Raw genomic sequence first — 18,194 nt, forward strand, 5'->3', positions numbered from 1 at the left:
GTTGTTGCTGCTGGCCCGCTGTATTCCCTGGAAGATAGTACAGGAACTGGAAGTAGATTGTGCAATTGTTGGTAAAAAGGCAGTTGATCCAAGTTTGGACTCTGGGTTGGGCAAACTTGACCCAGAACAAAACTCAAAGCTACTGCACCATCAGCTCCCTCTAGGTCAGTGTCATGACATACTGGGAAAGAAATGAAGTTAGTAGGAATTCATAAGCCTCTACTAGTGGCTCAGCTGCTGCAGAAGAGTGTGAAGCTTGTCTCACTTGCTTAAGGCCACAATCCTAACCAACTTTCCAGCACTGGCATAGCTGTGGCAGTGGGGCATGGGCTTCATCTTGCAGTTGGGTAGTCACAAAGACCTTCTCAAGGTAAGGCAACGTTTGTTCCCTTACCTTGGAGTTGCATTGCCCTTATCTCGGTGCTGGAAAGTTGGTTAGGATTGCACCCTAAGTCACCTAGAACTGCTGGAGCTATAAACATCTACTGCAGTGTCCCTTGCTTGCCTGAGCTTTCTTTTGTGGTGCACAAAGACCTGATTTATGACAACATACCACATGAAAATTGACACAGTTGGCCATGTCTCCCACTACAGTAGTTTGAATTCTGGTTAAAGTAACAAGGGCAACACAGGTCATGATTGAAGAACTGGCAAAATTGTAAAAGAAAACCATAACTCTAACAGATTAACTAGTTAATTGAGGGAGGAAGTTAATGTGTGGAGGAGCAGGGCTGTAAGAATCATTCACATATATTGTTGCTGCTGTTATTATTAAGAATATTTATGTATAGGATTACCAGATACAAAGTGAGACAGAGTGCCTCTACCTTAACCATTGTATAGAAGATGGAATTTTGGTAGATGCAGCTTTTCAAACCCTCCCATGTTGAGCTGCACCTGCCAAAATTACCTCTTCTGTTCAATGGTTAAAGTTGTAGGCACTCTGTCCCACTTTGTATCTGCTGACCCTATTTATGTGCATATTATTTTCAACAAAAACATTCTTAATGCAACTGACACAGCAAAAGAAATAAGGAACGGATTCCCTATACCAGGGGGGCTACGAATTCAAAGCAGTACAGTGGTGTGCGGTGAATGGTCATCAGGAGTGGTGCAGGAGTTTGGAGCATAGCAGTTGAAAATGTCCAGGTCCTGTTTTTAGGGCAATTGTCTACTACAGTATCAAACTGTCTGCCAGCAGAGGAAGAGGGACAGACAATTTGTTACTACACAGACAGTTGCTCTAAAAACAGAGCCACAGAACCAGGAAGGCTCTCCTGGAAGGGAAGCCCGAAGTGATCTGGAAGTGACATTACAAGAAGCAAATAGAGGTCAGCTTGCCACAGGAAGAAAAACGTTAAAAATCGCTGTTCTAAAAGCTCAAGGCAAACACTAGCAAATAGCCACTGGAGAGACACTATGCTGAGATGAATGGGGGCAGCTATTCTCCCCTTGTGAAATATAAGGTTCCTCTTTGCCCAATTAGTAAGGGTTATCGTCGATATGCCTCAGTAAATAGCACTGTTACAATGATTGGTTTATTTATACATACCGTGCCATCAAAGCCCTTGAAACTTTGCCTAGTTTCAGAGGCAACGTAAGGCAAGTCCTTGCTCCCAAGGGCTTACAATCTAAAACAAGCAGAAGGGAAACAACAGAGGCAAGGAGGAACAGACAAGGACAGGGAGGGAAGAATGTGGGCAAATGTCATTACATGTATTTAAAGCTTAGGAAGGAGGAATAAATGTGGAACTCCTTGCCACAGGAAGTAGTGATGGCATCTTGCCTGGATGCCTTTAAGAGGGAATTGGACAAATTTCTGGAGGAAAAGTTCATCACGGGTTCCAAGTCATGGTAGGTATGTGCAAGTTAGAGGTAGGCTGCCTCTGATTGCCAGATGCAGGGGAGGGCACCAGGATGCAGGTTGTGTCTGTTGTCTAGTGTGTTCCCCGAAGCATTTGGTGGGCCACGGTGAGATACAGGAAGCTGGACTAGATGGGCCTTTGGCCTGATCTGGCGGGGCTCATATGTTCTTATGAGTGGGGATGATAGCAGCACACACGTGTGAAATTGGACCTCTCTGGGCCTGAATAAATGTATCAGGTTCCCAGGGGTCTTTTCCAGTTCCATATGCCCAGAATGGCTTGCTCTAGTAAGGTAAAGTTACCTGCATTTTTTTCTCTCCTGTCTCATCTTCTTTCTCTTTATTTCCTCTGCAGTTTCATCCCCTGGAGACAATCTGCTATGAGGCGCGATAAACTGAGAAATGGAATAATTACCACAGTTTCGCTGTCTGAAGCAACCTTCAGTGTTCACGTTTAGAATGCTCGCACTCGAAGACAAAATAATATAACACAAGCTCCCAACCACATTTGCCCCAAAGCATGTTGCTTTGTCACACGAAGGAGACGGAAGCGTTTATTTACAGACATTCTCTAGCCGGTGTTAAATGAAGCCAATCTGGTTCCGATGATATGATTCTACTGTGTTAAATGATGGGAAAGCTCCAGTTTCTTTCTCACTGAGAACATCTGGTCTATCAGAGAAGTTTAAGTCTGGAGACAAAGCCAGCCCGTACCTAAATCAAACTGAATCAGTCACCTCAGGCATTGGATGGGGGTTGCCCACCTCTGTCTCCCTAGTTGCTTCACTGCTCTTCCTTCCACATGTTGGATTGGAAAAGGAAGAGGGGGACAGAGAGGAAGAGAAAATGTGGAGGTGGGGTGAGTGCTGAGCTAGAACATGAGAGAATGGGAGGTGCAAAGGCTGGCATGTCATTGGGTAAGGGGGCAGCATTTGGCATGAGGTGTGAGGAGGTCTTAGGCCGACTCTGTCTGGAGATTCACTTCAGTTTTTCAACATGGAGTGGCAATTTTTTTTTTTAATGACCCACTTTCCTCCCTGTCTAGCCCTCGAGGTTGTGTGGGATGTAGGCTTCTGATCAGAGGGAAAGAATGACAGCAGTTTTATTCCAAAATACAGCTGTGGATTAATATCACAAAGAGAATGAAAGAGAGTGGAGCCGAGCTATTTTCACAGTTCATTCACATAATGAATGTGGATGTCAAGACACCTTCGTCTGAAGTCTGAGCACTTTGGAATGAAACAAAACAAAAAATTTAGTGGAGGTGTCAAGTTTCCAGCACATACAAGCAGAGGTGGCAAGAAGTTGCACAAACGGCACGGCAATTGCTTTCTCCTCCATCAGTCTTTCTGGATAAAGCTAGCCTGTTTTCTTGCTTCTCCCCCCCAAAGAGGAGATAGCTGAGTGTGTAAAGCTGGTATATGATAGAGCTGCATTGCACAAATTCTGTCTTGGGGAAAAACATGTTTTTGAAACTAGCTCATAGTAAGGTTGAGATTAGAAATGGTTTTGCGCACCCTCTGAGTACTTCAATAAAATACTTATATTGTCTTTTTTTGAGTGTCCGAAGCTTTTCACTTACTATGATCTTGGTACCTTTTTTTACAACAACCCTGTAAGGTAAGCCATTAGTATCATAATGCAGGAGAGAAACAAAGAGAGACAGTGGCTTGCTTAAGGCAACCTCAGGAAGCAAGATTTGACTCAGTCACTTTCCAGCTCACAGTTGATGCTCTTGGGGCACATCTGAAGGTGATTTGTGATAGCATCCCCTATATAATTTTTGAAAGACCAAATACTGCTGCTGGGACCACCAGCCTTGGATCAGGACCATAATGTTGGGTGAGGAAAGTTAATACTTCCTGCTGCATTAGTTTCACAAATGGCAAGAATTTGGGATCTACCAACTGCTTCTGTGGGGAGGATGAGGACAAGAGGCAGGAAGGCCTGTGGAGTAGAAAACATCATTGCCATCACTACCCACTGTGACTTTAAAAGGTGACTATGCTCTTCTCCCCACACAGAGATCCACCAACTGTTTCTGTGTGGAGCAGAAGGAGAAGAGGCTTATCCGGAGGAGACCTCCAGGGCCCAGAACTCCTGCACGTGGTACGTTGGCACAGCTGCATGGTCACACAGGTGTTGGATTGGACTGTTAATCTAGTATTGTCTTTGGACTGGCAGCAACTCCAGAGGGGGGGTTATTCCCATCACTTACTGCCTCATTCTTTTAACTGGAAATGGCAGGGATTGAACCTTAGATATTCTGTATGCGAAGCAGGTGCTTTCCCACTGAGCTACAATCCCTTACCTCCTGGAAATGTCAGAGTTCTCCAGCAAACCCTTTCCATATTGACTTGTCTGCTGGAGAACCCGTGTGTTACATCTTCTGCATGTCCATCTTCTAGGACAGTGATTTTCAACCTTTTTCGTCTCTCGGCACACTGGCAAGGCACTAAAATGGGCAAGGCACGCCATTGGTTTTTTTGACAATTGACAAGGCATACTGTGCTGTCAATCCCCCAGTGGTCCTATCAATAAATGACCCTCTTCCAAATTCCCACAGCACACCTGGGGACCATTCGCAGCACACTAGTGTGCCACGGCACAGTGGTTGAGAATGGCTGTTCTAGGGTGTGCACTCAATTCACATGGGAAACTTAGCATGTCAGTCTCACCCACGTCCATTCAGTTTAACCCTAGTCATTTTCCATACTTCTTGATGTGGCTGTGCCATGGATAAGGAAAGTTTGCTTATGATGAGCAAGCTATAATTCAAGAAAAGTTCCCCTTCATTAATTTTCTTCTCATTGAAGAGCCACTGATAAGGAAGGAGGAAGGAGGCTTATCAATGGCTTAACCCCCCTGGGTTTCCTGGAACACAGCAATACCTGTGCCCAAGTTAATGCACACCATCCAAATGGTACACAAGTTCACACATTCTCATAGTGCCCCTTTCACCCCGAAATTGAACAGGCTGTGATGCTTTATTGCTTTTCTGTGTGATGCTTTGAAGAAGCCCATGAAATCATCTTCCCTTTGTGAAAGCATTTGTTTTGTTTTCTAAGGTCTTCTCATCAGCCTTTAAAACCCTTTGAAGTGCGGCTCACTAACTGGAGCTCTTTTCTGTCTCCATAAGCTTCAATCTTGAAAGTGATTGAATTGCATCACTATGTTCCTTTTCTCTTTCCTTTTTATTTTCCTATTAATGCTACATAGTCAGGCTAGCACATACTGAAGACCAGGCAAGCTTTGACTTCCAAGAGTCCATAGTTGTCTGAACTCCTTCCTGTCCTATAATAATTTGCTCTTGTCAGGTCCTCTTTTCTGATGTCATAATTGATTCATCTCTTGCCAGTTTCCAGCCTCTGAATCCTGCAGGATCTTGCAAAGTTCTAATTCACTGTGCAATAAAAATAACACAGGCCTACAAAATTGAGGGTCAGAAAAGCTTCCCCCAAACTTTATGGTGGTTTGATATGAATTTTGGCCTTCCAGGTCAGAAGGATTATGCGCTAACTGTGATCAACGCCTGTGGTCCTCTTTTCCAATCAGCAGTCTGATTTGCGTAAAGAGCAGGGAGTTAGTACCTGATTTATAGGGCTTCTGGTTCAAGCCGCAGGGAACCTTGCTTCAGATGTCAAATTGCAATTTATTTTGCATTCTCCACCCCCACCCCCCCCAAAAAAAACCATGTGCAAGGGTCAGACTGGGGTACATACTTGACACAAAGTATGTGCCCTACACATACACACTAAGGGTCAAACTACATGTTGTGAAAAATGTGCCCCAACTTTCATTCTGATGGCTCAGTGCTTAAAGGACATGCTGCATCTTTCCTGGCCTGTCCTTGGCTCTTGACATGTTTGCCTGACTGGCCCAATGAACTCTTCACCCATCCTGTCCCCCAACCCTGGTTCACTCCCTTCATTTGATAGCTGAATGCCTCTGGAGAAAAGCAACAGAGTGGGTTATCCAAACAAGTTAGGAGCAAGCTGTGGTGACTATTTGAAAAAAAGATATTTTATTTAGCGAGTTATCCTGTTGTGTTATATCTCCTAACAGGTGTCAAGGTCAAAATGGTATTTGAGTTTGTCCTTGAAACAGAGCCTTGAATGTGTACCACTTTTCATTCTGATAACTCAATATTTATTGCATAACAAACAATGGGATGCCAAACAGGCTAGTTAATTTGCTCAGCCTACAACCTTACATTGCCACATAAATCAAGAAGTTGGTGCTATCTCTGAACCAGGGCCTGTGAGAGGGGGGTACAGGGGGTAAATTGTACCAGGCCCAGGATAAAAAAGGGGGCCAAGGAATCAACGGAAGGGGCCCATCCTGCGGTAAAAAAGGGGGCCTGGAAGCCACAGGAGATAGAAATTTTGTGGGATCTCAGAAAATGTTTGCATATATTGTGTGAAGACCAGCATTTGCGTTTTGTGTAAGCTTCCATAGTTTTATATGTAATTTGGAAAAATTCTGATCCAGTGGATTTGGAAATTACGATCCAATGGAGAAGGGAAGGGCCTGAAAGAAACTCTGTCCCCCCTGAGAAAATTCTTCAGAAGCCCTGCACTTTCCCCTCCCCAAGCAGGGCAGCCTTGTGCAGGGTCTGTGGGGAAAGAGACCTGGAGACAAGTGGGAGGGCAGCAGCCTGCTCTGGGGTCACTGGCAACACAGACCAGGACCATCCTTTTCCCCTTCACGCGCCTGCTAGGCTCTGCACCAGAGAAGACAGGCAGCAAATCCAGGCAGAAGGGCTTTGTGGTCAGCAGACTCCAAGGGAGCAGGCTGTGCTGGGCACCCACTCCCAGGAGGAAAGCCCAGCCAGGCACCCAGAGGGCTGGGCAGAGGCACAGCTGCTGCTCAGGTGGCCGGTATATTTGGTGGGGAGGGAGCCTTGTCCCAGCCTTTGCTGCTCCTGGAAACCTCCAACAAGTTTTCGTAGGGAAAAGACGGGGCTGAACCCACAGCTTTCATGAATGGGAACTCTGCAGCCCTTCATGAGAAAACCACTGTAAATTGAGGCGCAACTGGAAGAGAATCCTGTGCCTGGCAGCAAACTCCACGATCCCCTTGTGGGCAGGTGGGGGGGGGCTTTGAATCATGGTCTGAAGAAGGAGAGTTTGTGCAGGAGAGAGAGAGAAGTTAATGAGGTTGTGAGTCTACTGGCCCCAGGGACTAAGTTTCCCAACAGGCCCTGCTGTGATTGGGGACTCTGACCCTGAAAGGGGAGGAGGCCTTGCCAGGGTGCTGGAAAGGAGGAAGGCCTGAGCCCAGGGAGGGAGGAAGGTCTGCAGGCAGGCCTTGGGAGAGGGTGAGAGAGGGGGAGGCCTGGGTGGAGGCCCAGCGAGGGATGGCAGAGGCAGGTCTTGATTGCAGGGAGAGGGGAAGGAAGAAGCGGAGCTGAGGCTCTTTGGTTGCAGAGGCTGCACTTGGCAGGCCAGAAAGGAAGGGCCTGCTGGACTCTCCTCCTGCTCCTGTGCAGTGAGGCCTGTGCTGGACTGGCAGCCCCAGGTGTCTGGTTAAGCCCCTTTTGCAGCCCCCTTTGAGGATCCTGTTCCTATGTCCCCCCAGCAGTAGCATAGCTAGAGGGGGGGTCAAAGCTCTTGGTTGCACAGGCTACACCTGGAAGGCCAGAAAGGAAGGGCCTGCTGGACTCTCCTCCTGCTCCTGTGCAGTGAGGCCTACGACTGGCAGCCCCAGGTGTCTGGTTAAGGGCCCAATCCTATCCAATTTTCCAGTGCCGGTGCAACTGTGCCAATGGGGTGTACGCTGTATCCTGTGGTGGGGAGGCAGCCACAAAGTCCTCCTCAAGGTATGGGAAAATTTGTTCCCTTACCTTGGGGCTGCATTGCAGTTGCACCGGTGCTGGAAAGTTAGATAGGATTGGGCCCTAAGGCCCTTATGCAGCCCCCTTTGAGAATCCTGTTCCTATGCCCCCCCCCAGCAGTAGCATAGCTAGAAGGGGTCAAAGCTCTGGGGTTGCACAGATTGCACTGGGGAAAGTTAGAAAAGAAGTGCCTGTTGGACTCTTCTGCTCCTGAACAGTGAGGCCTATGCTAGACTGACAGCCACAGGAGCCTGGTTCAGGACCTTATACAGAACCCTTTGGGTTCTGACCCCCCCAAGGATTGCCAGCCCTCCTGCCTCACCTGACCCGTTATACCCCCTGTTCTCTTGAGCCAGATATCTGGGTGATTGCTGGAAGCAGGCCCCCCCCCCCAGTGTCAAGCTCCTCTCCCAAGCTCCTCCCAAGCAAGACTATGGCTGCCTTCGTTGTTTGGTTCGAAAATAGCTGGAAGCGAAGTTGCCGGCATGCTTCTCTGGCTTCTCTCTGTCGTTTGCAAATGAGAAAATGGCATCCAGGCTTTAAACTCAAGTGCAGGGAGGCTGGCATGTTTCCACCCTTCGAACTCAAAGGCATGGAGGCTGCCATGTTTTCTAGCCTCAGGCTCAAAAGAAAAATAGCTAGCTTGGCAAGGGTGCTAGAAGACTGCTTCATACCTTTTAGCGCAGGGACCCACTTTTAAAAATAACCCTCTATCTATCGCGACCCACCTAGCTTTATGAAATTTTTTAAAATTTTTAACTCTACCAGCTACTCAAGGCTGTTTTTATTTTTATTATGGGGGGGGGGGGGGCGAATTTTGGAAAGTTTGTTAAGCTCCACTTTCATAGGAGAGGGCCATTCTGGTGGCCTGGCGTTCCTCTTCATCTGCTCTTCAGAGTGGACTGCGGCATGTTTGCATGTTTGCCTGCTTCTTGGTATACATGCATGCACTGCTCCATTTTGGTTTCCGTAGGATGCGCAGCGCAATCCTATCTTGCACTGGAACAGGCAGGCCAGAAGGCCTGTGCTGTATCCAGTGCAAGATAGGGGCCAGAATCAGCTCAGCCAGAGGTAAGCTCTTCCCCTTACCCCCAGGTAAGCCACTACAGTCCCAATGGGTCTCTGCGGACATGAGCCACCTCCAGAGGTGGCATAAGTCTGAGGAATGTGGAACGGCTTGAAGCACTGCTTGGGAACAGGGGCTGGATCCGGCATAAGAGCCGGGGCCCAACTCCGCCACCCGTTCCCTGCCTGTCTGCCCCCAGGACTGCCCTCCCCCCACCCCAGAAGCTCGGCCGACACAAGGCTCCTTCCCATTTGCCCTGTTTATGGCATGTTTGCAACCCTCCTGGTCTGGCGCAAGGGACTTTGGATTGTGCCCTTAATAGATTTTCTGTGTCAGCAATTGGCTTGTCAGTTTTGCAACCCACAAAAAATTCATGAAGCAGGTATAAAAGGTTAAAAAACTCATACAGGTCCTCTTTCTCTTCCTGACAGAAAGTAGAGAAACAGAATAAAGCCAACCAAATCAACCTTTTGAGAACAGAAATGGCTGCTGCCCATTCAGGCCAGGTAAGGGGGGGCTATGCAGCTTGGGCTTCTCCTCCTGTAACTGGGGCTTACTTCTGGGCTTGAGTGCATAGGATTGTGGTGTCAGTTTGGAAGCTGGAATGGAAGGAAAGGATCCTCTGAGCCTCCTTTCAGGCAACTTGGGAATCTTCACTGGAGCTGGAAGCCCAAAAGAGGGAACTGCAAAGTTCAGAGGGAATATGTGTGAGAATGAGATTTCAAATTTAGAAATCTTTTGTCCTTTTGTGGAAACTGGAATACATTTCTCCCTTTGGATTGCAGTCATGGCTTAGGCAGGTCCAATTTTGCTAACAGGACATTTCTTTTTACTTGCAGGGTCCAATTTCATTCAGAGAGATAGGTGTGTATTTCAGCAGTGAAGAGTGGGCTCTGCTGAGTCCACACCAAAGGCTCCTATATGAGAACATCATGATGGAGAATTATGAAACTGTGAACTTTGTAGGTAAGGGGGATCCTTTAGCCCTGAATTGATAGTTGCCCAGGTAGGATGCTCCAGTGGATGTTGCCAAGGGGAGTTGGTGGCCAGGCTGCCAGACCTGGGCATGGCTGTTGCTATGCCTGATGGCTCTACACCCTTCCCTTCTGGCCAGCCCAGATCTGGGGCTTTGGATGAGGAAGGTAACCCTAACCTGGTTCCATAAATGAACTGGAAGTCCATTGGCTGCCCTTTGGAGAAGGTGGCTGTAGTTTGGAGAGCACTTCCCCCTGTGTTTGGGCTCTCATTCTGTGTCCAGGACCCACCTGAGATAGAAACTGCATAAGTATTCCTGCATAAATAGTGAAGTGGCATTGAGAGCTCAGGTGGAAGAGCAGCAGGGGACAGGGGTCTGGATAATTTGGAACTTCCTCATTTAGGAATGAAAAATGTCTTTCCTAGAGGCAGAGGTTGGAGTAAAAACCACAGAAAGAGCACAATGTCTTCACTGCAGACATTATTAGTGTACTGGTGTGATAGCTCTCCTTACAGGATCCTGGGAATTATAGTTTGTGGAAGGCTTTGAGAAGTATCTGCAAGAGATGGTGACTAATTCTTCAGGCCCATTGTTCTCTGATGAAACCCAGCAGCATGGCTTTGAAACTGGACTGATGGCAGGAGACCTCAGATCCCTGAGGCCCAGAGGAAGGCCACACTTTTAATTGTCAGAATCGTCACCCTCACTCCCACTTTATCAATCAGACCAGACACGCTCAGCTCTTTGGAGGAAGGGTGGTATAAAAATGGTGGAAGGGTGGAAAAATTAAATAAATAAGATTAATGCATGACCGCACCTTGCTTACACAGCACATTTGACCCAGTGAACAAAAGCCACATCCTGGGAGCTTCCTAACTTGGAGTAGAGACACAAAAGAACATTTGTCTTTTCTCTCTCCTCCCTCGGCCATAGAAACTCCAGTCTCTTTAGTTAGATTAACCCTTTGTTTTCTTGTTTTTCCATATGGATGTGTGTGCATTAGATGATGATATCATTTTCTAGAGGCAGGAATAGTTTTATTTCCCTAGATGATTTTTGCATAATTGTGTTGACCCAGAGGAGTGGCAATTGTCTGTAGTTATTAAGAGCTTTATCATTCTATTTTTTTGAATCATATATCAATTGTATTCTTTTTTCTGCGAACAATGTTATTGCCCCTCTCCTTGCATCTGACAAGCCACCTTGGAGGCTCTACTGTCACCACCACTCCCCCTCCCCCCCACATAGACACTTGAGCCCTGTCCAGGGACACCTAGACTATCAAGTAGTGTACTGCAGCAAACCAGACACTAATCCCACAGGAAGGACTACTGCCTGTAGGTGGATCACACATGAGCTGTGAGACTACTTATGCCTCTCCCAAGGCAGGATTCCTGGTGATAGAGGCACTAGGGAGGTGGGTTCTGGTCTGGAAAGGAAGTGGGGCAACACATGCTTGTATGGGAGACCCCAGTATAAGGGGTTAGGTCAGTGCCAGTAATGAGGTGGTAGTGGCAGAATGCAAGACTGAGGGCTCTGTATTCATAGCTATCTGCTGCCTGGTCTGGAATCCTAGCAATGCAAGAAAACTTGGGAAAGTGGAGGTGGCAAAAATTCACAGATCCCCATTAGACACTCTGCTCCCCTGACTCACATTTGCTATGGGTCACGGACATCACACTTCCCCAAGCAGCTGCAGTTTCTTCCTTTGGTCTCTTACTGCATTTCTTTTCTTATTTCAACAGCATCGGTTTGGGACAAGATTGGAAGAAAGAAGAAACCAACTTCATCTTCACAGCAAACAGCCAACACAGCGGAGAAGCTGTATAAGTGCCAAGAGTGCAGAAAGACGTTATGTCAGAGTAGGATACTTAAAATCCACCAGAGAACCCACACAGGGGAGAAACCCTATAAGTGCCAGGAGTATGGAAAGCTCTTCAGTAAAAGTGGGGCACTTAAGATCCACCAGAGAACCAATACAAGGGAGAAACTCTATAAGTGCCAGGAGTGTGGAATGACCTTCGGTCAGAGAGGTAATCTTATAAAGCATCAGAGAACCCACACAGGGAAGAAACCCTATAAGTGTCAGGAGTGTGGAATGACCTTCAGTCAGAGAGGTAATCTTATAAACCATCATAGAACCCACACAGGGGAGAAACCCTATAAGTGTCAGGAGTGTGGAATGACCTTCAGTCAGAGAGGTAATCTTATAAAGCATCATAGAACCCACACAGGGGAGAAACCCTATAAGTGTCAGGAGTGTGGAATGACCTTCAGTCAGAGAGGTAATCTTATAAAGCATCATAGAACCCACACAGGGGAGAAACCCTATAAGTGTCAGGAGTGTGGAATGACCTTCAGTCAGAGAGGTAATCTTATAAAGCATCATAGAACCCACACAGGGGAGAAACCCTATAAGTGTCAGGAGTGTGGAATGACCTTCAGTCAGAGAGGTAATCTTATACACCATCATAGAACCCACACAGGGGAGAAACCCTATAAGTGTCAGGAGTGTGGAATGACCTTCAGTCAGAGTGGTAATCTTATTAACCATCATAGAACCCACACAGGGGAGAAACCCTATAAGTGTCAGGAGTGTGGAATGACCTTCAGTCGGAGAGGTAATCTTATAAAGCATCATAGAACCCACACAGGGTAAAAACCCTATAAGTGCCAGGAGTGTGGAATGACCTTCAGTTGGAGAGATACTTATATTCCATCATAAAACCCACACAGTGGAAAAACCCTATAAGTGCCAGGAGTGGAAAGGCCTTCTATCAGAGTGGTCATCTTCCTAGCCACCAGAGAATCCATTCAGGAGAGTAATGTTATACAGCTTAGGACTGTTAAAATTGGTTTGTGCTCAGTCAGGCACCAAAAGTTGAGTCCCTTGTTTGTGTCAAATTGATGGAAAAATTCTTGCTATTTCTGCAGTGTTATTTGAAATTTAGATGAAGTATTTTGCTTTTTCCTTGCTTTTTTGAAAAATAAAACCTGTTCATATTTGCCCTGTTGTTATTTGCTGGAGTCTGTGGACTGGTCTTTGCTCAGTCATTGTTCAATTTGGGGTCCAGCACCAATCACTATGATACAGTGAACCCTCAACAGACCTGGATTACACAGACTTCAGGAGTAGATTTCACAGACCTCAGAAATGGACAGTCTCTGCTTCATTGAAAATTAGTTGTGTATGTTTTGCAAATGCATGTCATCACTGACTTCAGTGCATTTGGATTTAATGGACTTTTAGCATTAATAGAACCCCTTCCTATTATTCCTTTAAATTTAGGGTTCACTGTACTACCAGCTTCATTTTCCTTATTAGGATCTACCTGTATGACTGAAACTCCCAGCACACAAGGGGGGATTGAACTGGCTGCATGACCACACCTTTCTGAGGGCCAGAACCAGACCCACAAGCAATGAGGTCAGAACCAGAACCACGGGGAGAAGGAGCCAACAGTGGATGAACAGACATATCTCCATGAGCTCCTGAGAGACAGTCTGTTTTCTCCCCAAAAATTGCAGGTCTGAAGAGGATCTGAAGATCTTTATAAGATCTTTCCACGGTGCAGGTATCTGAGAGTTTGAAAGGCCAACCGGGGGTGGGGAACTCTCGGAAACCTAATCGTCAGGGACAGTATTGGGGGAGGTGCAGTGTCTGCAATCAAGCTGCTGGCTCCGTGCTAAGATATCATATGGAAGAAAAAGCATGAAGCGTAAAGTTTAAGTTGGAAATTTAAGATGTGTTAATATTGTCCCCGGCTCTGATTGACTGATTTGATAAAAGCCGGGAATACACTGGAGGCGTTAATGAGAAACTTTTTAAGGATGTTGAAGTGCTCTTTATCTTTGTAGTGGAATAAATTGGTCTTGGATTATAACTATAAATATAATTTGGTGTGTGGACTAAAATCCAGAATTATTTGTGGACATAATTTTTATTAGACTTGAAAGAGTTTTGTCTTCTTGAGACTGCTTCTTTCGTTTTGTTTTTCTCCATTAACCACACTGTTATCTGTAAGAAGAATTCAAAGAATGCCAGTCTGATAAAATGTGGTGGAAGCAAGGGGAATAATACGCTGTAGAAATCTTGTGGATTAGAGAGAAATTGCAAGATGGAGCCTGTTCCAGATATCTGGATTCAAATGATCCTGACAAATATGGAAAAACTGTTGACAATGGGAAGACAGCAGCTGAGTTGGTTTTTGCAGGTTCAAGCCTGTTTAGAGACTCTCTCGCATCAGATGGATGTGTGCAAGGAGCAATTGGAAGATGCGAAGAAACAAGCAGGAGATAAACAAGATCAAGGCAGTGAGAAAGCAGAAAGGAAGCTGGTGAGGGACAAAACCAGAAGACTGGATATAGGAAGAAGTCAACAGGATGGAGAGGAGGTGCAGATGGAGAGCAAGACAGATAAGATGGACAGAGTAACGGGTGCACAAAATACAAAATTTGTTGGAACAAGAAGGAGAAAATATATTCCAGTTAACTGGAAGAATGAACATATCTCATATAAGAAAGTGTGGATCTATTAGATTTTGTTATAAACTATTAAAGATGTTACAGGAGAAAAAATGGAAAGTAAGAAAGAAAAAGAAACCTGAGGGTTAACCTGAAGGTTAAAGAAAATTGGAGGATCTTATTTGGTTAATAATAATGGTCAAAATCTATTCTAAAAAAAAAATACATACGAAATTATATATATGTATTAGAATGCATTAAAAAAATAATTGGAAATGTTAACGTGTAGATGAATTGTTTTATATGTGGTTAATACGTCAAAGAAAAAGAAATGTAACTAGATTGGAGAATTAGATTGGAGTATTGGAAAATTAGATGGGAGAATGGTAAAGAATACATTATAAGAGATGGTTGGTTTTATAATAGTTTGGAAATTAGATTATTTTTATTTGATATTAATGAGTAATTAAATTAGTTGAGATGATAGAAAGTGAATATTTAGAAAATATATTATAGGGTATTAGGAAAATATCATATATAAGAAATATATAAATGAGTAGAAGAGTCAGAAATAGATGGAAGAATTATTTTGTATGTTATATTTTGGTAACTATTATTTTGTTTTAATATTAATGAGTAATTGAAGTTAGTTTACGTATGATAGAAAGTGAATATTTAGAAAATATAGTATAGGGCATTAGGGAAAATTTATTATATATTATATAAATAAATGGATAAATTAATAAGAGCTTGAAGTAGATGAGTAGTAGATTAGGAGATACGGTATGATCAATTAGCAAAGGTATATAGCACTCCTAAATGTATGTTATATGTTTGTATGTTTGTGTGTGTCAATTAAAATAAATAAATAAAGATTAAAAAGAAACTAAAAACAAACAAACAAAAAGAACCAGACCTACAAGCAATCAGATGCCCACTGACTAATCCCCTTGAAGAGCTGGAGATGGCATCATTATCTGGAGTCACAGCTCACTCTGCTCCTTATGCCATTCCAGTCCGGGGTCTAAAGCAGCCCTTAATTGAAAGTCCTCATTGTGGGATGTCCAGACATTATCAGCATAATCCCTACTTGTGTGGTGGATGTCCGGATGCTCAATTAGGTGCAGGGCCCTGTCACTGCCTGTACAGTGGTTAAATTGTATCTGGGCCCAGGAGCCAAAGGAGGGGGCCTGGAAATTACTTAGGATCTTCCCATTTCCTACCTCACCTGGACTTACTGCCCACGTGGGATCCCTGCAGCTCTCACTGCATGTCCTTCGCCGCTGCTGACACCATACCATTTCCAACCCAGCCTCCTGCAAATCATGCTCGGGGTGCCACTGTGGGCTGTGCTTCAGAGACTGCAGTCACAAGCTATATGCTCTGGACTGAGGAATGCATTCAATTACAGTCCTTTACACAGTCCTTAACAATGGAGAGGAAAGTGGCCTGCTACAGTAGAACTTTGGCTTGTGGATCCACTTACCACAAAGGAGTGCATTGGAGTTCAGGTACACAGCGACAGGACTACAGCTGCTGCAGAAATAGGTTTCGATACCTGGAAATTTCCTGGGATCTCAACTGGCCTTGTGGAATGCAAAAGATGTAGGCTGGGATGACTGGGAGACCAGGTCTACTGGGCTAGTAGACCTGGGGTCTGGAGACTTTTCCAGATGTTGCCATCCCTTTCCCTGTTTTGTCCCCTTCCTGCCCTGTCCTACCTGCCCCTATCACCCCCACACCCCTGCACTGTTTTGCCCCCTCCCCCTTTGGGAAGGGTGACCAAAAGAAATTTTGTACCCCCTGATTCTCAGAGGCCCTGCTCTGAAGGATTCCTATTGTGAAATTTCTTATATCAATAAAACCTGGAGTGGATCACTGAGCCGTTCTTAGTGTCATGAACAGGGATTATTTGTTTGTTGGTTTAAAAGATTTCTGCCCTACCTTTCCTCTGCTGAAAGTAGATTATACAGCTAGGCTTGGTGGATTGTGCAATACAATACAATACATGCAATACAGCTGCTGATGGTGGTTGTTCCAAGCCAGTTTATACATTGTTATTGGCTATGTACCAAGAGCAAAGCAAAAATTCATTCACTTAAGCACAGCCTTATGGCTTTCCTGTCAGTTCCCCGTGATGTATAGCTTCAGTGTGTCCTATAACCTGTTTCATTCCTTGGTTGAGAAATATAATTAATTATGAGCCACCTCTCCACCTGCAGACTAAGAAATGCTCAATTTGTATACTCAAAACATCAAACTTTTCAAATTGCCTTTTCTTCCTTTCAGACAGAGAGGGCAATGAGGGTTAAGTCAAGCAAAGCATCCTCGGTTCCTGGAACATCAAAAAACAGAAAACAGAGAAGGGGGAAAGAAGAGGAAAGAAAAGAAATCCTTCTGGGATTCCTTCTGAGGAACAACCACATTAATTGAGTCAGATATACCCAAATCCAAGACCCTGCTGTCACAATGCCTTCTACTGGATATTGGGGTGGCAGAGAGGAACGGAGGGTGCAGTTGTGTTCAGCTAAACCGTTCCATTTCAGAGCAACATGTATAGACTCGCAATGAACGCAAAAGCAGGGAAAAATTAAAATACAGTCCGGGTGTCTGTGATCCTGGCTGAGTAACCTATAGCACAATCCTAATGCTGCCTTGAGCTGACATGGCTGTCCCTGCACAGCGCAGAGTATTGCAAACATACCGTAAGGCAGATTTGTGGCTACCTGAGAGCAGGCTGGTGTGAAAGGCTGTGGCAGCCTGCTGGCGCAGCAACCCACCTCTGCGCCGGCCAGCACATGTTAGATCGTGCCCAGTGGCACGGGCTGGGAGAGGGTGGCAGGAGGGCATTTTGAAGGTGGGGAGGGGTCATTTCTGAGCAGAGCCTTGGGATTGGCAGTGGCAGCACACACTGCATCCTAACCCCCCCCCCCACCCCCAGTTGGCAGCTATATAGCTGTCACAGATCTGAAAAGCCCCAGAGGGGTGACTGGGACTTCACTTGAAGTAAGGGGAAATATATCCCCTTACCTGAGGAGACCTCCAGCCATGTGGCCTGGCTGCTCCTGCACAGCTTGAGATTGGGCTTCCTGTAAGTCTTCAATCTTAAGAAGCAAAAGAAGAAACACAAAGCCCCAGACAGAGATTATTTTTACTCTGGTGGACAGCCTCACCAATGAGGTGTTCCTAACCTTCAGATAAAGCAGGCAGGCAGCGCTCATTAAGAGCCAGCAGTTTAGGATGAAGCTAAACTTGTGATGGAGCATTTAGAAGATAGCTGGATAATATCTTTACTTAATCCCTATCTTTACCTAATCCATGCTGGCAAAAAAGGAAAGTTACCATATTTGGAAATAAGCTCTCAAAGTGGGTGCCTGGGTTGCTTGTGTTCAAAGATGCTTCTCTGAGATCTATTGGTTGCAGTAGTTTTTGTTGGAGTTGGTGCAACTCCATCTGCTGTCTAGAAGGGGCAGGATGCTGTCCAGAAGGGGTCAAGCTATGACCCAGTGACTCTGACCTTTCTACCTGTTCTCTCTATGATCCTTGTGGGCTGTGGCCCTAACCCTTTATCCTTCCCTTTTCCTCTGAGCACTTCCTCTTGTCCTCTGACCACCGACCTGTTAAGACAGCGCACACCGGGTCCCTGATGCCCAGGCCATCTCGAGCACAAGGCATGCAGGGTGAGGCAGCTCCAGGCCTTGCTATCTCTAAGTGTTAGCTGAACCTCTGATCCTAATCAGATGCTGTAAATATACACTCAATGGAACTGTAAGTAAATAACTTCTTTTTTGCAACGTTAACAAGCCATTGCCTCTTTGTCTTTTTTTATTGATTAGCAGTCAGCGAGGTGAGGGAGGTTCCCTTGGGTGATACCCAAAAGGGGGGGGGGGGTCCGCTGCTTAAGCTACTCTGCTTCCCCCCTCCCCACCAAAGAGGAAACTATTTTTAATTTCTTCCAATAGTTTTCAATTCCAAAAGGTGGCAAAAG

At 45.5% G+C, this 18,194-nt stretch overlaps 1 protein-coding gene across 1 annotated transcript; it reads left to right on the forward strand.

Moving 5' to 3' along the window:
* The first annotated feature begins 325 nt into the window (after positions 1-325).
* LOC136651307 (zinc finger protein 782-like) lies at positions 326-12,467 on the forward strand. The gene is given in 4 exon segments (XM_066627577.1): positions 326-370; positions 9,198-9,272; positions 9,606-9,732; positions 11,488-12,467. Coding segments are annotated over 4 exon segments (1,227 nt in total).
* Positions 12,468-18,194: the final 5,727 nt, after the last annotated feature.

The sequence above is a fragment of the Tiliqua scincoides genome, chromosome 5, assembly GCF_035046505.1.
Source record: "Tiliqua scincoides isolate rTilSci1 chromosome 5, rTilSci1.hap2, whole genome shotgun sequence".
NCBI classification, from domain to species: Eukaryota; Metazoa; Chordata; class Lepidosauria; order Squamata; family Scincidae; genus Tiliqua; species Tiliqua scincoides.